We start from the raw sequence: 27,082 nt of genomic DNA on the forward strand, positions 1-27,082 counted from the left end.
TGGAGAGAGACTGGAGAGAGACAGGAGAGAGACAGGAGAGAGACTGGAGAGAGACTGGAGAGAGACTGGAGAGAGACTGGAGAGAGGCTGGAGAGAGACTGGAGAGAGACTGGAGAGAGACTGGAGAGAGACTGGAGAGAGGCAGGAGAGAGACAGGAGAGAGACAGGAGAGAGACTGTAGAGAGACTGGTGAGAGACTGGAGAGAGACTGGAGAGAGAATGGAGAGAGAGACTGGAGAGAGAGACTGGAGAGAGGCTGGAGAGAGACTGGAGAGAGACTGGAGAGAGACAGAAGAGAGACTGGAGAGAGACTGGAGAGAGACTGGAGAGAGACCGGAGAGAGACTGGAGAGAGACTGGAGAGAGACAGGAGAGAGACTGGAGAGAGACTGGAGAGACTGGAGAGAGAGACTGGAGAGAGACTGGAGAGAGACTGGAGAGAGACTGGAGAGAGACAGGAGAGAGACTGGAGAGAGGCTGGAGAGAGACTGGAGAGAGACTGGAGAGACTGGAGAGAGAGACTGGAGAGAGACTGGAGAGACAGGAGAGAGACTGGAGAGAGACTGGAGAGAGACTGGAGAGAGACTGGAGAGAGACTGGTGAGAGACTGGAGAGAGACTGGAGAGAGACTGGAGAGAGAGACTGGAGAGAGAGACTGGAGAGAGACAGGAGAGAGACTGGAGAGAAGCTGGAGAGAGACTGGAGAGAGACAGGAGAGAGACTGGAGAGAGACTGGAGAGAGACTGGAGAGAGACTGGAGAGAGAGACTGGAGAGAGACTGGAGAGACAGGAGAGAGAGACTGGAGAGAGACTGGAGAGAGACTGGAGAGAGACTGGAGAGAGACAGGAGAGAGACTGGAGAGAGGCTGGAGAGAGACTGGAGAGAGACTGGAGAGACTGGAGAGAGAGACTGGAGAGAGACTGGAGAGACAGGAGAGAGACTGGAGAGAGACTGGAGAGAGACTGGAGAGAGACTGGAGAGAGACTGGTGAGAGACTGGAGAGAGACTGGAGAGAGACTGGAGAGAGAGACTGGAGAGAGAGACTGGAGAGAGAGACTGGAGAGAGACAGGAGAGAGACTGGAGAGAAGCTGGAGAGAGACTGGAGAGAGACAGGAGAGAGACTGGAGAGAGACTGGAGAGAGACTGGAGAGAGACTGGAGAGAGACTGGAGAGAGACTGGAGAGAGACTGGAGAGAGACTGGTGAGAGACTGGAGAGAGACAGGAGAGAGACAGGAGAGAGACTGGTGAGAGACTGGTGAGAGACAGGAGAGAGACTGGAGAGAGACTGGAGAGAAGCTGGAGAGAGACTGGAGAGAGACTGGAGAGAGACTGGAGAGAGACTGGAGAGAGACTGGAGAGAGACAGGAGAGAGACAGGAGAGAGGCTGGAGAGAGACTGGAGAGAGACCGGAGAGAGACCGGAGAGAGACCGGAGAGAGACCGGAGAGAGACCGGAGAGAGACCGGAGAGAGACCGGAGAGAGACTGGTGAGAGACTGGAGAGAGACTGGAGAGAGACAGGAGAGAGACTGGAGAGAGACTGGAGAGAGACCGGAGAGAGACCGGAGAGAGACCGGAGAGAGACCGGAGAGAGACCGGAGAGAGACAGGAGAGAGACTGGAGAGAGGCTGGAGAGAGGCTGGAGAGAGACTGGAGAGAGACTGGAGAGAGACTGGAGAGAGACTGGAGAGAGACTGGAGAGAGACTGGAGAGAGACAGGAGAGAGACAGGAGAGAGACTGGAGAGAGACTGGAGAGAGACTGGAGAGAGACAGGAGAGAGACAGGAGAGAGACTGGAGAGAGACTGGAGAGAGACTGGAGAGAGACAGGAGAGAGACAGGAGAGAGACTGGAGAGAGACTGGAGAGAGACAGGAGAGAGACTGGAGAGAGACTGGTGAGAGACTGGAGAGAGGCTGGTGAGAGACTGGAGAGAGACTGGAGAGAGGCTGGAGAGAGACAGGAGAGAGACTGGAGAGAGACTGGAGAGAGACTGGAGAGAGACTGGAGAGACTGGAGAGACTGGAGAGAGACAGGAGAGAGACTGGAGAGAGACTGGAGAGAGACTGGAGAGAGGCTGGAGAGAGACTGGAGAGAGACTGGAGAGAGACTGGAGAGAGACAGGAGAGAGACTGGAGAGACTAGAGAGAGACTGGAGAGAGGCTGGAGAGAGACTGGTGAGAGACTGGAGAGAGACTGGAGAGAGACTGGAGAGAGGCTGGAGAGAGACAGGTGAGAGACTGGAGAGAGACTGGAGAGAGACTGGAGAGAGACTGGAGAGAGGCTGGAGAGAGGCTGGAGAGAGACTGGAGAGAGACTAGAGAGAGACTGGAGAGAGGCTGGAGAGAGGCTGGAGAGAGACTGGAGAGAGACAGGAGAGAGACTGGTGAGAGACTGGAGAGAGACTGGAGAGAGGCTGGAGAGAGACTAGAGAGAGACTGGAGAGAGGCTGGAGAGAGACTGGAGAGAGACAGGAGAGAGACTGGAGAGAGACCGGAGAGAGACAGGAGAGAGACTGGAGAGAGACTGGAGAGAGACTGGAGAGAGACAGGAGAGAGGCTGGAGAGACTGGAGAGAGGAAGAGCGAAGCGGCACTGCAGATTTACCCTACTTCATTGCCAGATCTTCATAGGGGCGCTGTCTCGATAATGCAGTGTTATTAACAGCGTGTAGCCGACGCATGAACCGGTTGGGATTCGAATAGACGCGGCCTGGAAGCGTCAACGCGGAACTGGAAATCCGTTGGTATAGACTTTAGAGTAGGCTGCTACAGTAACGTTAGTACTAGTTTGAGTTTGAGTTTAGAGACAGCAGGGTAGCTAGCGCTAACGGCGTGAAAGCGAAAGTATGAGTCAGTTTAAAGTTCCCCGCCAGAGAAATTCACCTTCAAGGCAGAAGACTGGACAAAATGGATAAAGGACTGACTGAAGTGGAGAGCTGCCTGTCGCCCATTCTAACGCAGGACCCTTGAGCAGGTAAGCGATTTTAGATGTATAATCACTTTGGAAGTGTGCGGCTGTTGTCCGAATAGTGAACATTGAAAAATAAAGGCACGACATTTAGAGACGTCCCCGTCCGTCGTAGCGTTCTGGTACGGGGGCGCAACAGGTGGGGTAGGCTGATGATGTATGCTTGTTGTTGCCGCTTGCAATAAATCGTCTTCTGCTTCGCGCATGCATTTAATATGACGGTATTATTATTATTTATCTCTGACTCGACCGCACCCCCAAGTCAGAATGAGTTCCCGCGTCACTGCCGGAGAGATTTAAATATTCGGACTTCAACATATTTTGCCGGTCAAATACCGGTAATTACCGGCTAACGGAAACGCTGGGCTGGAGAGAGGCAGGAGAGACTGGAGAGAGACTGGAGAGAGACTGGAGAGAGACAGGAGAGAGACTGGACAGAGGCAGGAGAGAGACCGGAGAGAGACCGGAGAGAGACCGGAGAGAGACTGGAGAGAGACAGGAGAGAGACTGGAGAGAGACTGGAGAGAGACTGGAGAGAGACTGGAGAGAGACTGGAGAGAGGCTGGAGAGAGACTGGTGAGAGACAGGAGAGAGACTGGAGAGAGACTGGAGAGAGACTGGAGAGAGGCTGGAGAGAGACTGGTGAGAGACTGGTGAGAGACTGGAGAGAGACTGGAGAGAGACAGGAGAGAGACTGGAGAGAGACAGGAGAGAGACAGGAGAGAGACTAGAGAGAGACTGGAGAGAGACTGGAGAGAGACTGGAGAGAGACTGGAGAGAGACAGGAGAGAGACTGGAGAGAGACTGGAGAGAGACTGGAGAGAGACAGGAGAGAGACTGGAGAGAGACAGGAGAGAGACTGGAGAGAGACTGGAGAGAGACTGGAGAGAGACTGGAGAGAGACTGGAGAGAGACTGGAGAGAGACAGGAGAGAGACTGGAGAGAGACTGGAGAGAGACTGGAGAGAGACAGGAGAGAGACTGGAGAGAGACTGGAGAGAGACTGGAGAGAGACAGGAGAGAGACTGGAGAGAGACAGGAGAGAGACTGGAGAGAGTGGTGAGAGACTGGAGAGAGACAGGAGAGAGTGGTGAGAGACTGGAGACAGACTGGAGAGAGACTGGAGAGAGACTGGAGAGAGACTGGAGAGAGACTGGAGAGAGACTGGAGAGGCTGGAGAGAGACTGGAGAGAGACAGGAGAGAGGCTGGAGAGAGACTGGAGAGAGACTGGAGAGAGACTGGAGAGAGACTGGAGAGAGACTGGAGACAGACTGGAGAGAGACAGGAGAGAGACTGGAGAGAGGCTGGAGAGAGACTGGAGAGAGACTGGAGAGAGACAGGAGAGAGACTGGAGAGAGACTGGAGAGAGGCTGGAGAGAGACTGGAGAGAGACAGGAGAGAGACAGGAGAGAGACTGGAGAGAGGCTGGAGAGAGACTGGTGAGAGACAGGAGAGAGACTGGAGAGAGACTGGAGAGAGACTGGAGAGAGACTGGAGAGAGACTGGAGAGAGACAGGAGAGAGACTGGAGAGAGGCTGGAGAGAGACTGGAGAGAGACAGGAGAGAGACTGGAGAGAGACTGGAGAGAGACTGGAAAGAGACAGGAGAGAGACTGGAGAGAGACTGGAGAGAGACTGGAGAGAGACTGGAGAGAGACTGGAGAGAGACTGGAGAGAGACAGGAGAGAGACTGGAGAGAGACTGGAGAGAGACTGGAGAGAGACTGGTGAGAGACTGGAGAGAGACTGGAGAGAGACTGGAGAGAGACAGGAGAGAGACTGGAGAGAGACTGGAGAGAGACTGGAGAGAGACTGGAGAGAGACTGGTGAGAGACTGGAGAGAGACTGGAGAGAGACAGGAGAGAGACTGGAGAGAGACTGGAGAGAGGCTGGAGAGAGACTGGAGAGAGACTGGTGAGAGACTGGAGAGAGACTGGAGAGAGGCTGGAGAGAGGCTGAAGAGAGACTGGTGAGAGACTGGAGAGAGACTGGTGAGAGACTGGAGAGAGGCTGGAGAGAGGCTGGAGAGAGGCTGGAGAGAGACTGGAGAGAGACTGGAGAGAGACTGGAGAGAGACTGGAGAGAGACTAGAGAGAGACTGGAGAGAGGCTGGAGAGAGACTGGAGAGAGACTGGAGAGAGACTGGAGAGAGACAGGAGAGAGGCTGGAGAGAGACTGGAGAGAGACTGGAGAGAGACTGGAGAGAGACTGGAGAGAGACTGGAGAGAGACTAGAGAGAGACTGGAGAGAGGCTGGAGAGAGACTGGAGAGAGACAGGAGAGAGGCTGGAGAGAGACTGGAGAGAGACTGGAGAGAGACTGGAGAGAGGCTGGAGAGAGACAGGAGAGAGACAGGAGAGAGACTGGAGAGAGACTGGAGAGAGGCTGTGCGTACCACTTGTGTCGAGGCGTTGCTCCTGGGGAAATGGTGCATCCGGGTGGAGGTCAGGTAGTGCTGATAGTGTTGTGGCAGGGGGTGGATGTGGTACTGGTGAGGCTGTCCAGCATCTACACTCAGGTCCCTGGAACAAGACACAGAGGTCAGAGGTCAAGGTTCATATAGCACATTTAAAAACAACCGAGGTTGACCAAAGTGCTGCACACTAGAAAGTACAAAAGTAAATGTAAATACAATACTGATAAAAACACAACACAGTTTACAGTTTACACAAACAGAAATAGTACTGCACACAGTACTACACATATAACAATACAAACAGTACTACACATATAACAATACAAACAGTACTACACATGTAACAATACAAACAGTACTACACACATAACAATACAAACAGTACTACACATGTAACAATACAAACAGTACTACACATGTAGCAATACAAACAGTACTACACATGTACAAACAGTACTACACATGTAACAATACAAACAGTACTACACACATAACAATACAAACAGTAGGGATGCACCGATATGAAAATTGGCCACTGATACCGATAGTTCAACTAACACTATCGGCCGATACCGATACCGATACTTGTATATTTGTATATAAGTATTTGTAATTTTTTTTAATTTTTTTTTAATGAAACTACTGTATATTTGTATGTTTGTATTTGTAGGCCTCTTTACTTACTTAAAAAAAAGGAAACATCAAGAAATATGTTTATGGTATTAATTCCACCATGCCATGTAGCACTATTTCTCTCCCAGTATCGTCTGGCGGCCTGCAGATGGATACTATTCTCTCAACCAGAGCTCTCAGCCAATGCAATAGAACCATTTTGATTGACAGTCGATTCTGCCAATTACGCCACACCGCTAGCACCCACCTCCTGCTGTTCTTACCACCAATCGGCAAGCGTTTATTCATTTTCTACTTTCGGGCATGCCGCCATTGATCTGCTTGCGACTCGAGAGCACAACAAACTTAACGTAGCTAATACCTTAGCTGCCCGGCCCGCCGACCAGCGCTCCACAGCATGACCAAATGAGACATAATGATTTTACTGCAACAAATGTTATAATAAAACAAAGCCTTTCTATACATTTGTCTGGTTGAAAACTTTATTAACAGATTGCAGAATGGGTAGTTGGGTACGGAATGAGCAACGGAATGGAACTGAGCTATGAACGGAATAATGCCTTGCTTACTTGCTGTGTTCGGGTAAATAATATGCTGATGTTATATTGAACGTGTAACACTAACTATATAACGTTATTAACTAACTAGCTCACGTTGATGCCTGGATGGTGCTAACTAACTAGCTACCGTTCCGGGAGCTCACGTTGATGCCTGGATGGTGCTAACTAACTAGCTACCGTTCCGGGAGCTCACGTTGATGCCTGGATGGTGCTAACTAACTAGCTACCGTACCGGGAGCTCACGTTGATGCCTGGATGGTGCTAACTAACTAGCTACCGTACCGGGAGCTCACGTTGATGCCTGGATGGTGCTAACTAACTAGCTACCGTACCGGGAGCTCACGTTGATGCCTGGATGGTGCTAACTAACTAGCTACCGTACCGAGAGCTCACGTTGATGCCTGGATGGTGCTAACTAACTAGCTACCGTACCGGGAGCTCACGTTGATGCCTGGATGGTGCTAACTAACTAGCTACCGTACCGGGAGCTCACGTTGATGCCTGGATGGTGCTAGCTAACTAGCTACCGTTCCGGGAGCTCACGTTGATGCCTGGATGGTGCTAGCTAACTAGCTACCGTTCCGGGAGCTCACGTTGATGCCTGGATGGTGCTAGCTAACTAGCTACCATCCCGGGAGCTCACGTTGATACCTACTAACTGGCTACCGTTCTGTGATTTGTTTACTTCGAGGTTGAAGAAAGTGCACTTTTAGGTTGAAAGAACGGGGGCCGGGGGCGGCGTTGTGCAGGTCGCGACGCGTTTTGCCTTTTGACGCGACACAAATTGATGGATATTTATCGGCTACTGCCATCGGCACATTCAAGCTTATCGGCCGATAGGCCGATTGCAGTCAACAAGGCACTTATCGGCCGATACCGATACCCGACCGATACATCGGTGCACCCCTAACAAACAGTACTACACATATAACAATACAAACCATACTACACATATAACAATACAAACAGTACTACACATATAACAATACAAACAGCACTACACATATAACAATACAAATATAACATGCAGAGTCAGGTAGAAGCATTAACGAAGACTTAAAAATCACTAGGGTCGGGGGGGCAGATCTAATATGTAAAGGTGAACTATTCCACAGCTTGGGGGGGGGGGGGGGCATCCCAAAGGCTCGGCCATCTTTAGATTTGAGCCTAGATCCAGAAGCAACTCATCAGTGCTCTAGCTGGCCTCGTGAACACAGAGGAGTTCAACTGGGTACCGAGGGGCGGGACCGAGAATATCTTAAACACAAACATCAGGATCTTAAAATGAATCCTGAAAGTGACAGGAAGCCAGTGGAGCTGCAGACATAGGCATCTGGTCACAGTAAACATGTTAAAGGAACATGCCAACATTTTGGGAATATAGATACCAGTTTCCTCTCTGTGCGTTCAGTAGAAAGCTATCTGGCTGCACGTTAGCCTAGCTTAGCACAATGAATGGAAGCGGACATGGCCGGTTATCCTAGGCATTGTCCAACTAACACCTCTCCCGAAGGCTAACCGGCCATGTCCGCTTCCATTCATTGTGCTTTCTCACCTTTTGTCTACGCTGGTTTTCATTGAGAGAAATACTATCTGGGTTAACCGTTTCACTACCACACCACTGAAGGTTAACCCTTTCACCACCACACTACAGACGGTTAACCTGTTTTTGGTTGAGCACCTGGACGCGTGCAGCCTTTTTAGAACGCATCCGCGTTTCCGGCGCTCTGATTGGCCAGGTCATGTGACATGTGCGCCCAATAGCGTGTTTGCCCATTTCCGCATCGAACAGCCTGCAAACTACCTGCCGTTCTATCGCCCTGCTCTAAAGACAAACTCTAACCTTAACCAACTTCGAAATTAGTGCCTAAGCTTAACCGGCGAAAGAACTTGCCGTCACGCTCTAAGACAAACTCTAACCTTAACCAACTTCGAAGAGTGCCTAAGCTTAACCAGTGTAGAAACTTGCTGTCCCACGATTGGCGCTCATGTCACATGACCTGGCAAAACGGGAACCCGGAAACGGTGATGCGTTGTAAAAAGGCTTCAAGCCACCTGGACCCCAAAAGTGTCTGTGCCGCACTGCACTGCCAGGTGTCCCTGCGTCCCGCTGCAGGTGTTCTATTCTACACTCGCCTCCGGGTGCCAATCAGAGCGCGGCACCGGCACCCTGTCTGACAGAGAGCAGGGAGAGGGTCCTACTAATCACCACAAAGTACCAGAAAATACCCCAAAGTACCCCAAAATACCCCAAAGTATACCCCATATATATATTGTGGTACATTGAGGTATTGGTATACTTGGGGAACTTTGAGGTTCTTTGGGGTATTTCGTGATACTTTGTGGTATTTTATGGTATACTTTGGGGCTAACTTCCTTCCCAGCCTTCCCAGAGAACAGTCGCATTTCTCTCCTCTCCCCAGGCTCCTCAAGGCCGTTCCTGCTGCCGCATCTACTGCCTCCATGAAGCCTGATGCTGCTGTGCTCTGTGCTTCGTGCCGGTTGTCGGACTATACTCAAATCAACTCGAAATGGATCTAATCAGTGGATTGCATATTTTCGTCAAGGAAGCAGAATAAGGCTAAGCCTCTCTGCCTCTTGGGACATTTGAATCGGGCTACCAACTTGAAGTCGTGGACATTTGGATTATCGAAGCTTTTGGGATTGCAATAAGAAGATTTTGGATCTGTTTACCGCGCACAGGACATACCAAAATGAACCGATTAAGACACTTGGACACTTGGACTAATGCATTCAGTCATTTGGACGGAGTTGTTAAAACTCACTCCACTCAAATCAATAGAGTTAAAATTCACTCTACTCAAAATCAAATTTAAATTGATGTAACTGGGGAAATGTTGTCAGTCAGTCAGCCAAAACAAATTCCTGGACGACTCCAAGGTCGAACTGAGAGCTGCTGGAGTCGAAGGCCCTCTTGGAGATAAGAGTGGCATGCGGACCCCCCACCCCCAGCCCCCTCCTACGTGTATGCCCTGCGCCTCACGTTGGTGATGGCAGCTAACTCGTATGCATTGATTGATTGATTGATTGAAAAGTTTATTAACAGATTGCAGAATGGGTACAGTACAGTACAGCTCAATACATACAATTGTTAAGGGGATGCAGACCAGAGAAAGACTTTCGTCTTGTTTACATCAGGGTCCCCCATTTTCAATTCATCATAACATATATGACATACATGACATACAGATAGACAGTACTGCTACATCTATACATTTATGACATATCAGATTTGCAAATACAGTACTGTTTGTGATACAAAAGTGTCCAGAAAAGGAGTGTATATACATTTGGCGTAGAAACTGTACATTGGAGGAGGTTGGTTGGGTGGGGTGGGGTTGGGTGGGTTGGGTGGGTTGGGTGAGGGCTGTACATTGGAGGTGGGGGGGGGGTTGGGTAGGGGACACACACATTTTACACTGTACATTGGAATATTGACAAAGCCTTACTTGGTCATTTACTGTACAACTAGGTTAGGACATTTGTAGGGAACATGCTGGAGGGGGGAGCCAAGGCTGTCTCATCACCAAAGTCCCACCCCCCAGCTGACAGCAAATGTAGTCAGAGCATGATCCCTGCCCCTTCCGGTGTTGCAACAGTGATTCAGGACAACTCTTTTCCTCCCTCCCTCCCTCCCTCCCTCCCTCCCTCCCTCCCGCGGGTGTTCTGCGCCGGGAACATGGCGTGGTGATACACATACGTCTGTCTCAAGACTTAGTCCTGCATGTATCAACAAATGCGCATGTTGGTGTGAATTTATGTGTGTGCCATTATTACTATCAACTGTAATTAATTGTAGAATATTACAAATTTGCTGTATGTGTATGAACCAAGCATCTCACTGTAATGTACCTGTACTTTATTCGTGACAATAAACTACTACTACTACTATTACTACTACTACTACTACTACTACTTTGGGGTATACTTTGGGGTATTTTATGGTATACTTTGGGGTATTTTGGGGTATACTTTGGGGTATTTTGGGGTACTTTGGGATACTTTGGGGTATTTTGGGGTATTTTGGGGTACTTTGGGGTATTTTGGGATATACTTTGGGGTATACTTTGGGGTATACTTTGGGGTATTTTGGGGTATTTTGGGGTATTTTGTGGTGATTAGTAGGACCCCAGAGAGACAGAGAGCAGGGGGAGGCTGTGAGTCACCGGCACCCTGTGTGACAGAGAGCAGGGGGAGGCCGTGAGTCACCGGCACCCTGTGTGACAGAGAGCAGGGAGAAGCTGTGAGTCACCGGCACCCTGTGTGACAGAGAGCAGGGGGAGGCCGTGAGTCACCGGCACCCTGTGTGACAGAGAGCAGGGGGAGGCCGTGAGTCACCGGCACCCTGTGTGACAGAGAGCAGGGGGAGGCCGTGAGTCACCGGCACCCTGTGTGACAGAGAGCAGGGGGAGGCCGTGAGTCACCGGCACCCTGTGTGACAGAGAGCAGGGAGAAGCTGTGAGTCACCGGCACCCTGTGTGACAGAGAGCAGGGGGAGGCCGTGAGTCACCGGCACCCTGTGTGACAGAGAGCAGGGGAGGCTGTGAGTCACCGGCACCCTGTGTGACAGAGAGCAGGGGGAGGCCGTGAGTCACCGGCACCCTGTGTGACAGAGAGCAGGGGGAGGCCGTGAGTCACCGGCACCCTGTGTGACAGAGAGCAGGGGGAGGCTGTGAGTCACCGGCACCCTGTGTGACAGAGAGCAGGGGGATGGTTTTACCAGTCGGTGCCTTCTGCCAGGTAGCGCGGGGGCTGCTGCTGTACCACGGCCTGGGGGGCCACGTGGAGGGTGGGCACGTGGAGGGCGGGGGGGAACTCGTAGCCTGGCCGCAGTCTGTGGGGCTGATGAGGAAGCCTCTCTGGGGTGCGTCTGAGAGAGAGAGAGAGAGAGAGAGAGAGAGAGAGAGAGAGAGAGATGTATTAGTCACATACATACACGAGACATGTAGTGAAATGAAGGTGGCCATGCCCGCCTTGATTGTTCAAAAAATATATACAAATAATAATAGAATAAAATAGATAATAGATAGACATGATAAAAGGTACTAAAATAAAATACTATACAATGCTAAGCTTACAAATTAAAGGTGATGAGTCCTATATACACTACTATACAATATGCTATACAATACAGTTATGCTATATGTAACTATACTATACTAACTATACAAAAACATAAATCTTTTACATATACATTTTGAGTGTATTCACTTCCACCGTCCACAACTGCCCTACACACTGCATAATAAATGGTAAATGGTGCATTTATATAATACCGGTCGACCCAGAGGTCCATCCCAACGATAAGTACTTTCTTTACATTATTCTAAGTGAGATCGGGCTGCAACTGTAGGCGTGATGATGGGAGCTTAGTGGCCAAGCATTGTTTTTCTATTCTAAGAATCTACCCTGTGGACGTCTGGGTCGACCGGTCGCAGACGGTGGTTTGGCCGTTTCACCAGATAGCCACGGGGTAGATTCTTAGAATAGAAAAACTAGGTTCAAAGGGTCAAAGTGGGTATAAAACAGGAGGGAAGACTGTCAAGTTTTAAACTGTGGATACCAAACAGAGAAGGTAAATATGACTTTGAACTGTTGAACAGTAATCCAGAACTATTTTATTGCACTGTAAAAAATATATATATTTTAATCTATTCTATTCTACAATTTTATTGCACTATTTTACTCTGTCTATTTTATCTTACTCTTTTTATTATTGTCTATTTAAAACTGAATCAAACCATAAACAAGGTGGCCTGTTGGGATGTTAGATCCTAAATGTGAAAAACTGTGATTTTATATGTCTGCACTGTATGTGCTCATTTTATGCCTGTCTTTCTTCTGTTGTGAAGCATTTTGAGCTGCAGTTTCTGTATGAGGTGCTATACAAATAAAGTTTATTATTATTATTATTATTATTATTATTATTATTATTATTATTATTATTATTATTATTATTATTATTATTATTATTATTATTATTAATCCAAGTGCTCCTATTATATATTATTATTATTATATATATTATTATAATATTAATCCAAGTGCTCCTGTAAACCATCCTATGGACCTCTGGGTCGACCGGTCGCTAATGACGGTTTGACCGTTTCACCAGATAGCACCAGGGTAAGGGGGGCTGCGTCTTTTACCTGTAGGGGGGGGGGGCTGCGTCTCTTACCTGGAGGGGGGGGGGGGGCCTCTTACATGGAGGGGGTCAGGATGTGTCTGTGCTGAGTCTGGAGGGGGGGGGGGGGGTCTCTCACCTGGAGGGGGCAAGGAGGTGTCTGTGCTGGGCCTCGAGGATCTGCTGTTGGAGGAGGTATTGCTGGTGTAACGCCTGAGGTAGGAAGGGGGGCGCGGGGGACAGGTCCTGGAACGGCGGCACCGCGGCGGACAGGGGGTGGTGGAGGGCCGGAGGGTGGGGGCCATGCTGCTGGTGGTGGGGGGGGGCCAGGTGGGGGTTAACGCCTGACTGCGGCTGCCCATGGTGGGGCATGGGGAAGTCCACGGGCAGGGGGAGGGGGGGCTGCGGACCTAACTGGAAGTGGCGACAAGAGGTAGCATGGCTGTGCTGCTGCTGTTGCTGCTGCCGGCTGAAGTGAGAGCCTGCGGGAGAGACAACGACAGTCATTCGGCTGGGGGGGCACACATCACAGCTGCAAGGCATTGTGGGTGAAAATGCTGTGTCAGTGTGTGTGTGTCAGAGTGTGTGTGTGTGTCAATGTGTGTGTGTGTGTGTGTGTCTGTGTGTGGGCAGGGTATCTGCAGGGTTCAACAAATTTAGGACTTCTAAGACCTTTTTAATAGAGGATAATTTAATACCAATACCACGACCGTACTAGCGTATAAATAAATTAGGGCTGTCAAAATTAATGCTTTAACTCTGGAGATTAATTTAAATGATTTAAAGCGTTAAATATTTTTTATCTAGATTAATCTATGGGGTGAGAAATGTTCAATATAATATAAGAAACCGGTCTAGCTGAATGTTGATGGTTTTGTTGAACATTTGTATTTCACAGGAGAGAAACTGTATTCAAAGAAAGCTATTAAAATAGTCTTTGAATCTAAATATACTTTCTTTGTGTTGATTTTACATTAATTCCATGATTTTACTCAAGTAAATATCCATTACAAGCTTGTCTTAAGTAGAAAAATGCGATTTTTGTATCTAGATTAATCTATATTAATTACAGAAAATTGTGAGATTAATTAGTTAATTTATTTTAATCTATTGACCGCACTCAAATAAATAAAAGTAAAACACATAGCAACACTGAACTGACGGCTGCACTTATGCACCAATTTAAATTCTCGCTCGTTCCATACAAGCTCCCGGTAGCCCCGCACTTAAATACACGACCAACGACTTAAATACATAAAACATTTCATATATCTAATATTATTTAATCTCCTGACAGCCGGGCTGCCCCACTATACGACGTGATAAATTGAGATTTAAGACATTTGGATACCTTTTAAGGCGTTAAATTGAGAATTATGAATTTAAGACTTTTTAATACCCTGCAGATACCCTGGATATAGCATCTAATGCCTTGTCTCCATTAGCTATGTTCAGCCTGGCTGGGGATAGCCATGGCCTGGCATGGTATGATATGGTTGGGTTTGCGTCTCCATTGCTTTTCTTGTAAACTCTCCGGTTGCTAGGCAACCTTTCAAAATCCACACCAGCAACTGTGATACACAAGCTAAAACATGACAACAGTCCCAGCCGGGCTTTGGCTCAAGTCTGGCCAGGTTATGAAAGGCGTCTGTCTCAGCCAGGTTGTAAAGACAATGGGGAAACTCACTGTGTGCCAGACAGGCCACAGCACAGCTAAACCCTGGCTAGTGGAGACGAGGCCCCAGCAGGGCTAAACCCTGGCTAGTGAAGACAAGGCCCCAGCAGGGCTAAACCCTGGCTAGTGGAGACGAGGCCCCAGCACGGCTAAACCCTGGCTAGTGGAGACGAGGCCCCAGCACGGCTAAACCCTGGCTAGTGGAGACAAGGCCCCAGCAGGGCTAAACCCTGGCTAGTGGAGACAAGGCCCCAGCAGGGCTAAACCCTGGCTAGTGGAGACGAGGCCCCAGCACGGCTAAACCCTGGCTAGTGGAGACGAGGCCACAGCACGGCTAAACCCTGGCTAGTGGAGACAAGGCCCCAGCAGGGCTAAACCCTGGCTAGTGGAGACGAGGCCCCAGCACGGCTAAACCCTGGCTAGTGAAGACAAGGCCCCAGCACGGCTAAACCCTGGCTAGTGGAGACGAGGCCCCAGCAGGGCTAAACCCTGGCTAGTGGAGACGAGGCCCCAGCACGGCTAAACCCTGGCTAGTGGAGACAAGGCCCCAGCAGGGCTAAACCCTGGCTAGTGAAGACAAGGCCCCAGCAGGGCTAAACCCTGGCTAGTGAAGACAAGGCCCCAGCACGGCTAAACCCTGGCTAGTGAAGACAAGGCCCCAGCACGGCTAAACCCTGGCTAGTGGAGACGAGGCCCCAGCACGGCTAAACCCTGGCTAGTGAAGACAAGGCCCCAGCACGGCTAAACCCTGGCTAGTGAAGACAAGGCCCCAGCAGGGCTAAACCCTGGCTAGTGGAGACGAGGCCCCAGCACGGCTAAACCCTGGCTAGTGGAGACGAGGCCCCAGCACGGCTAAACCCTGGCTAGTGGAGACAAGGCCCCAGCAGGGCTAAACCCTGGCTAGTGGAGACAAGGCCCCAGCAGGGCTAAACCCTGGCTAGTGGAGACGAGGCCCCAGCACGGCTAAACCCTGGCTAGTGGAGACGAGGCCACAGCACGGCTAAACCCTGGCTAGTGGAGACAAGGCCCCAGCAGGGCTAAACCCTGGCTAGTGGAGACGAGGCCCCAGCACGGCTAAACCCTGGCTAGTGAAGACAAGGCCCCAGCAGGGCTAAACCCTGGCTAGTGGAGACGAGGCCCCAGCACGGCTAAACCCTGGCTAGTAGAGACCAGACGCAGACAGGCCAATGCACAGCTAAAGCCTGGCTAGTGGAGACAAGGCCACAGCACGGCTAAACCCTGGCTAGTGGAGACGAGGCCCCAGCACGGCTAAACCCTGGCTAGTGGAGACAAGGCATTAATGAAGTCCTGACTCTTACCTATGGTGCAAAGTACTTCTGTACGCTGGGAAAGTGATGGGTACCACGACATTACCAATGAAAATGAATACTGTTGTTTTTTTGGACGTTCCTATATCGGGGATGCATGGGTACCACGTATTTCCACCGCTGAAAACCATCCCTGGGTGATAAACTCGTTAAGGATCTGCTCGCCGCTACCGGCACGTTCTGCAGACGTAACACCGTGGATCTGGGCTCGTGTGTCTCTTTCAAAGAGATCTAGCGTTGTCACGTGTGGGGAGGAAGGTAGAAGGTCATGTTGCTTGGATTTAGCTCTTGCCGGCATTTTAAGTGTTCTGACACTGATACCCTGTTGTAGAGCTGGGCGATAAAATATACTGAATACAACGGTATACCGTATAAAATATACTTAGTACTGTCGTGGATCCGGCAAAGATATGGATTCCCTCTATGCCGTCGTCCACGAGATGTACATAATATGTACATCTTGTGGATGACGGTATAGAGGGAATCCATACCTTTACCTTACCTCCATGGTAAAAAATATACAGTACCAGTCAAAGGTTTGGACACACCTTCTCATTCAGTTCAATGATAAAGTGTGTCCAGACTTTTGACTGGTACCGTGTGTATTATGTGTGTATATATATATATATATATATACATTTTTGACTGGTACTATATATACACACACTTTATATTTTATTTTAGAAAAAGATTCCTTGCAGCAATGTTAAAGGGTATAAGAAAGTAAGACCATTTGAATTAAACTGACAATTATATTACAACAAGATAATAAGACATTGGATTTTGTAATGGAAACCTATAGCGGCAAAACTAAGAAAGAGTGGCCCAGCCCTGTACTTCAGCAGAGTCACAGTAGTGTAGTCTAGGGGTACACTAGGTACAGGGTATGGAGCCGACAGTGGCTCAGGAGGTACAGCAGTCGTCTGGTAATCCGGAGGTTCCCGGTTCGATTCCCACTCCTTCCGGGCAGCGTGTCGAAGTGTCCTTGAACAATACACTTAACCCCTAATTGCTCCCGATTGGCACCTTGCATGGTTGCCTCCGCCGTCGGTGTGTGAATGTGTGAGTGAATGGGTAAAAATGTGAGGAACAAATTGTAAAGCGCTTTGGATAAAAGATATATAAATGCAGCCATTTACCATTTATATACTGGGTGTACTTCCTGCAAGATTTAGAAAATGTTTGTCTTCACTGCCAAGTTCATAATATTCTGTAATAGATTAATCCTGTTAGTCTTCACTGCAAAGTTGCCATAATATTCTGTAATAGACGAGTGCTTGAATTGTGACAGAACTGCAGGAATGTTCACTGTTAATACCGTTATTATAACTGATAATATAACATAACATAATCAGCATTTATTTCTAACAATACTTGCACTCTTAAATCATAATAATCCATGCTTTTCATTGGAAATGTAATTAAAAATCAGTCCCAAGCATTTAAATTTCAGCTATAAGAGGTAAATGGTGCATTAATATAACAGCTTTTATCCAAAGCGCTTTACAATTTGTTCCTCACATTTTACCCATTCACTGACACACCGACGGGAGAGGCAACCATGCAAGGTGCCAACCTGCTCATCGGGACCAATTAGGGGTTAAGTGTCTTGCTCAAGGACACTTCGACACACTGCCCGAGAGGAGGGGGAATCGAACCGGGAACCTCCGGATTACCAGACGGGGAACCTCTGCTCTCCTGAGCCACTGTAATGTAAATGTAATTGTCTTTCATACCCATTACTGAATGCTCTCGGTTTTGTGTGGATGCATATTATTATATATCTATTATTATTATTATTATTATTATTATTATCATTATTATTATTAGACACAAGGGATAAGTCTCCCTGGCTTTCTGTGGGAAAAAGTGACCACCCCCAATGCTGATTGGGCCACCCTCCACAAATCATCACAGTGCACCCCCAGCAAAAAGCTAGACTTACACCACTGGAGTCACATCAGCAGCACACCGTCTTACCAGCTCCGTGTCCCTCTGTGGTTCAACTCTCACCGCTGGACCTCGTTACCGGGCAGACCTGGGACCTGTTTTTAAACACGTTCTCATTACAGGGCAGACCTGGGACCTGCTTTAAAACCCGTTCTCACCGCTGGCCCTCATTACAGGGCAGACCTGGGACCTGTTTTTAAACCCGTTCTCACCGCTGGACCTCGTTACAGGGCAGACCTGAGACCTGTTTTTAAACCCGTTCTCACCGCTGGACCTCTGACTTATTAAAGTGCAGACCTGGGACCTGTTTTTAAACCCGTTCTCACCGCTGGACCTCTGACTCTTATTAATGTGCAGATCTGGGACCTGTTTTTAAACCCGTTCTCACCGCTGGACCTCTGACTCTTATTAAAGTGCAGACCTGGGACCTGTTTTTAAACCCGTTCTCATCGCTGGAGACTCTTATTAAAGTGCAGACCTGGGACCTGTTTTTAAACCCTGTAGGTTTAACCGACACCTACAATACCAAGTCTTGTGTGTTCATGAACATTCTAGAATTCATAGTAAGTCTAATGAGAGATTCTATCAGCCTGTGGTACTTCCCTGCTCCAGCATGCGCCTGTACACACCTGCATATAACCCTTGTTAGTTACATACCTGTATATACTATATCTAACCCTAACTAACCTTACTGTCAGGCACTTGTCCTAATAAACTAACCTACACTGTAGCACTCAACACTTTGATGAACATTGTTACTCAGCTGATAAGAGTTGTGCCCTTCCTGATGACTTGTCGTACAGAACTTGTAAGTCGCTTTGGATAAAAGCGTCAGCTAAATGACTAAATATCGCTTACCTACTCTTTACTAGTTACGCTGCTGGCCAGTATGACTTACTACCAATGGTGTCTTTATACCTGTATGACTGTATAATACTACAACTCTGTACATACATCTGATTAGCACTATTACTCAGTAGTAATCATTTATATATTTTATACCCAGTTTAATCACCTGTACATTATATATTACTATTGCACTTTACAGTTACATTTGCACTCTGGTTTCATTATGGATTGAAAATGGGGGACCCTGATGTAAACAAGACAAAGGTCTTTCTCTGGTCTGCATCCCCTTAACAATTGTGTGTATTGAGCCGTACTGTACTGTACCCATTCTGCAATGTTAAAGTTTTCAATCAATCAATCAATGCCAAACTTTCTTCTTTTTGTTGTACTGTACTTGTGCTGTATGGCGACAATACATTCGACTTTAATCTTAAACACAACTGTCCTCTCTTATAAGAACATGAATTAAAGGGATAGTTGTGACTTTTGGAACCCTAGTCCTGTTCGCCTCTTACTAGTGATGTTGACCGGTAGTCCTTTGTCAGCACAATCCTTGCTGTTCCTGATATTAGCTCCGTTAGCCACTAGCTCTGTTAGCCACTAGCTCCATTAGCCACTAGCTCCGTTAGCCACTAGCTCTGTTAGCCATTAGCTCCGTTAGACACTAGCTCCTTAGCCACTAGCTCCTACCGTTAGCCACTAGCTCCGACCGTTAGCCACTAGCTCCGACCGTTAGCCACTAGCTCCGTTAGCCTAGCCACTAGCTCCGTTAGCCACAAGCTCCGTTAGCCTAGCCACTAGCTCCGACCGTTAGCCACTAGCTCCGTTAGCCTAGCCACTAGCTCTGTTAGCCACTAGCTCCTTTAGCCACTAGCTCTGTTGGCCACAAACCAATGCTAAGTCAATGGGGTCAAGCTCCTGTCTGTACAAGCCGACTGAACTCTACTCAAAAGTCACACAAAGTAGATTTCAGTTGTCTTCAGTCAGCTTGTACAGACAGTAATTACCAGTAATCTTATTTTATTCTATGCTAAATGTATTCAAGTTTCTTTAATAGTTGTCATACAGAAGTACAGAATACTTTCTGTATTGCACTGCACTTTTTAGAACTGTATAGTAATCTTTATTTCAGTCATCTTATTTTATAGATGCTAAATTTATTGTATTTTTATTATTGGAAGCTGCTATGGTCGAGGGACCACAATAAATAGAATTTCACTCTTCTTGCTGTAAAGTACTGAAATAAGTGACAATAAAGGAATTTGAATCTGACTCTACTGATCAGGCATCACTGGTAAGTAGGAGTGTGGACATTTCTCGATTCTAAGATGCATCACGATGCGGACGTGGCCGATTCTGCATCGATGCAGTGACAGAACATAATCGATTATTATAGACTAACGCTGATGTGTGACTTTAGGCACATAGTGCACATTTACACATATCACGTAGAACAATTTGTGCAAAATTGCTGTGGTGAAAAATGGTTAGTAAAAGTTTAAGACGTACGTAGTACCTGCTTACTGGTCACAGGAGTCTTCAATAACGTTTGGTTGCTAATCCATTTGTTGAAACAACATTTTTGTTAGCAGTCGGCTCCTGCTATCTTAACGTTAGCAAGCTAAGCATGCATAGCGCAACCTGTGTAATATTAATTAACTTGTGTTCCGCTGGGAAAGACACTGACACATGTTCATCACTGCATACAACTTGGTTTAATCCAAACGTCCATTCAGAAAAGTATTATGAAATAAGACATTCAGCGATATCTGTGAATATTCCTATGCCTTGGTCTGTGTTCAGCTGACACTGATGACACGGTCATGCATCCACTCAACTCATAGAAAATACAGCATCAGGCTATTCTAAAAGTATTGTTACTAATAAAATGGAGTATTGAATCGTTTTTAACAGCTGGGTATCGAGATACCTTTCTAGTATCTGTATTCTAGTGAAGACATTTATTTTGACATTCTGATTTAAGAACTTTCTAAATAAAAGTAAATGTATCTGACTGCTTGTATTAATTGATGAAAAAGTAGCCATGTGCAGTAATAGATTATAAAATTGAGGATGTAATATATTATTGAGCTGCATCGAGATGCATCATATAATCTAATCGTGGACAGCTGAATTCGTAATTGAATCGTGATTCCTGAGGCCAGTGAAGATTCACAGCTCTACTGGTAAGTAGAGAACTACTGATCAGCATCACTGGTAAGAAGCAAATGGGACTTCATTTCCAAAAGTCTTAACTACTAAAGTCCAGTAACTATGGGTAACCTTTAAGGTTAATAGAGGTGGGAGTCCTTTAAGACTAAGAGGTGGGAGTCCTTTGAAACCGGGAAACACATGAATTAATGATCTTTATTGTCACAAGAATGGTACGATTCTTGCGACAATGACAATAAAGATCACTCATTCATTCATGCGTTTCCCGGTTTCAAAGGACTCTCACCTTAGTCTTAAAGGACTCCCACCTCTATTAAGGAAACACGTGTGTGTATATGCAGGCTATATAATGCATTATTAGCAGGCGTTTTAGGTTTAAATGGGTTAAGGCTAATAGAGGCGAGAGTCCTTTAGGATTAATAGAGGTGGGAGTCGAGGAACCAGACAGGGCCTGCAGTCTGTGAGGAGGAACCACACAGGGCCTGCAGTCTGTGGTCTGTGAGGAGGAACCAGACAGGGCCTGCAGTCTGTGAGGAGGAACCAGACAGGGCCTGCAGTCTGTGGTCTGTGAGGAGGAACCAGACAGGGCCTGCAGTCTGTGAGGAGGAACCAGACAGGGCCTGCAGTCTGAGGAGGAACCAGACAGGGCCTACAGTCTGTGGTCTGTGAGGAGGAACCACACAGGGCCTGCAGTCTGTGGTCTGTGAGGAGGAACCAGACAGGGCCTGCAGACTGTGAGGAGGAACCAGACAGGGCCTGCAGTCTGTGAGGAGGAACCAGACAGGGCCTGCTGGCGCAGTGCTGCAATATGGCTTGAATTCTGTGCTTCGACTCACAAAGAGGTTCTCAGACAAAGCGAGGTCGAGATATTGCAACATGTTTAGAATTGATTAGGACAACTGGGAATACCCCCCGGCCCCCGGGCAGCTCAGCTGCGGAAAAGCTAAATTATGTCTGCAGTGGAATTAGGGTTGAGCTCCCTGCGCCTGTTTAAACCTGCCGAACGCCACCCACAGCACCAGTAGGAGTAACACTTCTGCCGACGAGGCTACCGACGTAGGTCCCTTCAGGGAGCATGATCCCCATAGGCGAAGCCTACCGGCGTTAGGTCGCGTCGCGAGAGGAAGTGACGCCCTCTCTGCACGCCGTTAACATCTTAACCTGTGGCGTCTGTGGTGCAAAAGACACGTGTGATGGAAAATGTATGGATGAGAAAAACGGTGGATACCTTTTGAAAAATCATGAAGAAATAGGCAAACGTCTACATTAGATTTACCAGGGAGTCCGCTTGAAAAGGTGCAGTGCTGACGCAAAACATCCAAATGGAAGGAATGATTAAGCGTAAAATGTGTTTAGGGGGCTTAGTGGTCCCCTTATCAGGTGGCTAACTGTATGCTACCAGTTCAGCACAGGGGAGGAATGACCTTGCCCCCGTATCAGGTAGCTAAGCGTATGCTACCAGTTCAGCACAGGGGAGGAATGACCTTGCCCCCTATCAGGTGGCTAACCATATGCTACCAGTTCAGCACAGGGGAGGAATGACCTTGCCCCCCTATCAGGTGGCTAACCCGTATGCTACCAGTTCAGCACAGGGGAGGAATGACCTTGTCGCCTCCGGCCAGAAGGACATCTACGCCTGCACTGCATTTTCAAGCGTCTCGTTGGAAAACGACCACCATGAATGACAGCAGATAGACTCATTCAGGCAGTGATGGGGGGGAAGCGTGGAAATCGTCTATCTTTGTCACAGTGGGGAGGAGGAGGTGGTGGGTGGGTGTGGAGGGGAGGGGGGGCAGGGGAAGGGGGGGGGAGACAATAAATGGAAAGTCAGCAAGAAGCACACTGAAGGTTAGGAAAAATACTATATTCTTTATTGAAAAATATTAGTATGTGTGGGATTTGTGTTTTTTTTTCTTTGTTTGTCTTATTTGTAATAATAGAGTAATAATATAAAAATACCATGCAACAAAAATAAACAACAGAAGGCAAGGCCCACCATGCTCCACGTAGGGTTAAAAAAAGAACAGAAGCAGCATCCAATGAGCAGACAAGCTGTTGGCTACAGCACATGATTACAGAACAGCAGAGACATCTTCTACTACACACACATTACATTGGAATCGTTGGGTTGTTTTACTATTCAAAATGTAGAAAAAAACTAAAGAAAAGAAAACAAAAAATATCATGAATCATAAAAAATGTGAACCATGCATTGAGAGAGAGTACTATAACCACAACAAAAAGGTAAGAGAAAGAGAGACCACAACCAAACAATAAAAAGACGTTATTACTAATAAAGATCAGTGCAGGAGAGGCATCCCTGTGAAATGGATAACATTTTGGCCTTGTTGTTAGTGGGTGTGGGGGGGGGGGGTTGACATGTGGTGAGCCACCAGTGAGCGTGTTTTGCTGACACAATGCATTATGGGTTTTGTTTTTGCCCCCTCCCACTACCCCCGAGAAGGGCCCTGACGATTCAGTGTGTTTCAAAGCTTGGGGGTGTTTTTTCGTCAGGGGGAACAAAGAAGGGGGGAAGGTTACACATGAATGGAGACAGTTATGGCAGGGGGTGTGTCCAGGAGCACTGTACCTGTCAATCATACTGTTCAACCCCAGTGATTCTAAAGCTGCTGGAAGTGGTATATTTGTGTTAAAGTAACTTTTAAATATCTCTACATTCTGACAGCCATCACTGATATAGAGTGTCTGGTCAGTAACATGGGTCTCCCAGTCCCTTCTGCTCTGCAGTAAACGCTAAATAAAATTTCTGGTAACCTGTTTCCACTGTATCCAATCAGGAGAGAGATTTTACTTATTTCAAGAAATCTTGCTAAACCAGATTTGGTTACTGCACTGGCAGATTATTTACCCGTTTAAAGCACATATTTGCTTAAAATGTGTTTTTATTTCTTATTTTTGTCAGACCGTTCTTTCAGTCTGGAGTCATCTCCCCTGACTGGATCAAATGTATTTTGTGTTTACCGCAGAACGGAGAGACCCACGTTACTGACCAGAAACTATATCAGTGATGGCTGTTGGGGATGTAGAGCTTTAACAAATAAATACCACTTACAGCACCTTTTACGGTCAATTAATGTGTGCGATTCCAAAATTGCGTCCAAAATGTTCAAACAGGCCCAATTGATTGGTGTACAGTGCACCTTGAGTGGAGAGAGGAGGAGAGATGAGCCAAATTCTGGTGTTCAACAGATGCAAGTGAGGCAAGAGAATAGAGATCATGCTAAATGTATCCACTTTACAGGAATTTACAGCATGGCGTCTCTCAAAAAGACTGGATGGGAGGTACAACAAAATGACATTCAAATCGATCCATCTAGGTCTAGGAGGTGCTATAATGTTAACTCTAAAATGCAACAGCAATTTGACAAAGAAATGAAGACAAAAGGTGCTCAGCTATTATAGGTGTTAGCTTTTTTTTTTTTTACATTCTTTGAGGGAAGGAGAGAGAGGGGGTGCTTGCTTTTATTTTCTAATACCAACAATGTCGTCTTCGGATGGAAAGAGGAAATGGAGAGGGGTCACAATACAGCTAAATGCAGAGAACAGGCAGAGGGGCAGGCCACACCACACAGCAGCGGATGATCATTAGCTACACAATGGGGGGGGGGAGTGGGGGGTAGGGGGAAGAGACGACAAAGATCTGATAAATGCAGAATGTAGAGCCAGCCTCGATACTATGAAAAAACAAGGGAATAAAGAACAGAAATAAAAAATCCACAATAAAAAAATCACTGATGCCATTGTTATGAAATTAATGTCACTGTGTGTAGCCTATCTTTCAACTATGTGTTTGTTTGGGTATCTCACCCAGACAGCTATCAATAATAATAATAGCAGCTGCTGAAAAAGCCAATTTGTAAATAACTCAAACGACGCGATTGTTTTTGATTCGGTGTTAACTACATATGGATGTTATATTTCCATCCACGTGGTAAATAAACACTTAATAAAAGAGCATCAAAATGGAAATGGGTGGAGAGAAAAAAACCGAGAGCGGCTTTGCAGCAGATGATCTTCAAATGACATCATCCAGACACAGCGACTAGCTTACCGGGCTCCGGCTATTACCTGGCGGACCATAAACGGTTCAAATGCAACAACAAAAAGACAAATAATAATTTGATCATCTGTGTATCTGATCTGTTTTCAGTCTCTCTGAACCGAACTCACCGATCTGTGTGGAAACGTTTCAGATTTTTTTTAATTTTTTGTATCCAGGGAATAGTCGGAGCCCAACAACTAGCCAGTTAGCACTGTTTCTTTTGTACTATATATATATATATATAACCACACGACCAGACATACTTAAACTGGTTGTTATTACATTGAAACGTGTCTATATAATCAGTACAATTGTCCGTGTTTGGTATTAAAACAAAATTAGCTCATCTGTGTTGGTGTTTTGAGGAAGCTATCGGTTAACTAGCTAGCAGCGAGGCACACAGCAACAACAACCAGCTAATATCAGCTGCAGTGAATATTAACATAAACCAGGGCAACACGTTTATTAATAGGATTTTTTCTTAAACAAAAAACGAATTGAAATACCGTAACGTTACCTCTGTTTCTTACTGAGCCGAATACGGGAAGAACCAGATATCCGACATGCACTAAAACCATCCTTGGATCCGTGTCTTGAACGTCGCCGCTGGGTTGTTGTTGGAGAGAGAAGGTCGCTGCTGAGCCCATGCGGCTCTACATCCAGACGCTGTTAGCTTTAGTTAGCTTAGCAACAACACTACACATACGCCAGAGGCGTCTCTACTTTTCGTAGCTCCATTTCTGCAGACCCCTCTCTGATTGGTTGAGCCCATTTCTGCAGACCCTCTCTGATTGGCCGAGCGCGTGCATGCTCATGAGCCGCGACAAGCTCCTATAGCCAGGAATCGAAACTCCGTTAAAGCCCAACCTCCAGGTTAAACCCTACTGATCAATTATGGGTAGTTTACATCATTGGTATATAATTTCATTCTTTATTTTTTTCCATTTGACACCGGAAATGCCACTCTGAAAGAGTTAAAAAGGCCCATGCACGAATAACATGCACGTGCGAATCAAAAAAGCTTATCAAACGCCGACGTCACAACAGGACAACAGGTGCATATTAATGAGCCGAATCTAAAAGCTTATCAGACGCTAGCACCTAGCACGGCCGTGACGTCACTTCAGGAAACGTATGCCTTATGTCCGTCCGGGTCATAGTACTAGATCAATGGTGGCTCACTCGGTGCATCACAGTTAGCCTATATCTCCGCCGTCCCTGCTACAGTCGACTCGGGACCACTACACTCACTGACGTTAGCCTATAGCCCGCCATCCCTGCGGGTGGTTCTCTCCTCTTTGTGTGCCCCCGTCCCCGTGGAGGAGCTTGTGGACTCGACAACAGCGGCGGCCGCAGGGCGCCGGAGCCCGCAGCGATAGTTAGCTCATAGCTATCGTGTAACACTAGCCTTTACGGGCTCGAGCACCCTACGGCTGCCGCCGCCGTCGCGTCCATGGGCCCCCCGGCAGGGCACCCGTGGGGACGGGGTGTACAGAGAGGAGAGAACCATTTTGGGTCGGCCGTTCATGCCGGCCAGCGAGCCGGATGTCGGGATATGTTGTTAGCACAATAGCTACCAAGCTAAGCTATGTTATCTACTAACGTTATAAACACAATATGTGTACAACGACACAATGATTTACATTATTACAAATATGGTAACGTGGTTGTGGCTTTTACAAATAGTGGTTAGCTTTAGAGATGGATGGATGGCTATAATCACGGAGCAATAGTGAGGTGAAACAGATACATTTCATTCGGCTAGTAGTAGCAAGCATATATCTATGGTAGCAAGGCTCTCTGCCTGCCACTAGCTGTGTGACTCTCAGCGCCCCCTGGTGAGCCCCCTGGTGCCCTGCACCTGTTGTGACGATCATTTCGATTACACACGCACGTTATGAACCATTGATTAAAATATGCACGTGCGTGGTGATTGTGTTGGGCAGACAAAATGTTTGATAAAAACGCTAAAACTGGGTCAATTTCAATACTTTTTTTCCCCTTCTTCATGAAAGCCACTGTTGGCCTAGTCCACATTGTTTATTGAACAAAAATACAACGTGGAGGTTGACCTTTAAGCTACTAGGTTGAGTCCTCATTCAGCTACTAGGTTGAGTCCTCATTCAGCTACTAGGTTGAGTCCTGATTAAGCTACTAGGTTGAGTCCTCATTCAGCTACTAGGTTGAGTCCTCATTAAGCTACTAGGTTGAATCATCATTCAGCTACTAGGTTGAGTCCTCATTAAGCTACTAGGTTGAGTCCTCATTAAGCTACTAGGTTGAGTCCTCATTATTCTACTAGGTTGAGTCCTCCTCATTCAGCTACT

At 47.2% G+C, this 27,082-nt stretch overlaps 1 protein-coding gene across 2 annotated transcripts in view; it reads right to left on the reverse strand.

Annotated features, from left to right (window-relative positions):
- The window catches only part of ark2cb (arkadia (RNF111) C-terminal like ring finger ubiquitin ligase 2Cb), a gene marked incomplete at its 5' end in the record, with an annotated part of 45,843 nt that extends 20,473 nt beyond the window's left edge, over positions 1–25,370 (reverse strand). The window contains 4 exons of one of the 2 annotated variants that reach the window (XM_084323789.1): positions 5,360–5,486; positions 11,315–11,464; positions 12,858–13,200; positions 25,273–25,370. In XM_084323789.1, the coding sequence (XP_084179915.1) occupies positions 5,360–5,486; positions 11,315–11,464; positions 12,858–13,200; positions 25,273–25,333 (681 nt within the window). Of the gene's footprint in view, positions 1–5,359; positions 5,487–11,314; positions 11,465–12,857; positions 13,201–25,261 lie in introns of both variants that reach the window. The other variant, XM_084323790.1, reaches the window with a different exon arrangement.
- Positions 25,371–27,082: the final 1,712 nt, after the last annotated feature.

Source organism: Notolepis coatsorum, assembly GCF_963971535.1.
Source record: "Notolepis coatsorum genome assembly, chromosome: 10".
NCBI lineage: Eukaryota > Metazoa > Chordata > Actinopteri > Aulopiformes > Paralepididae > Notolepis > Notolepis coatsorum.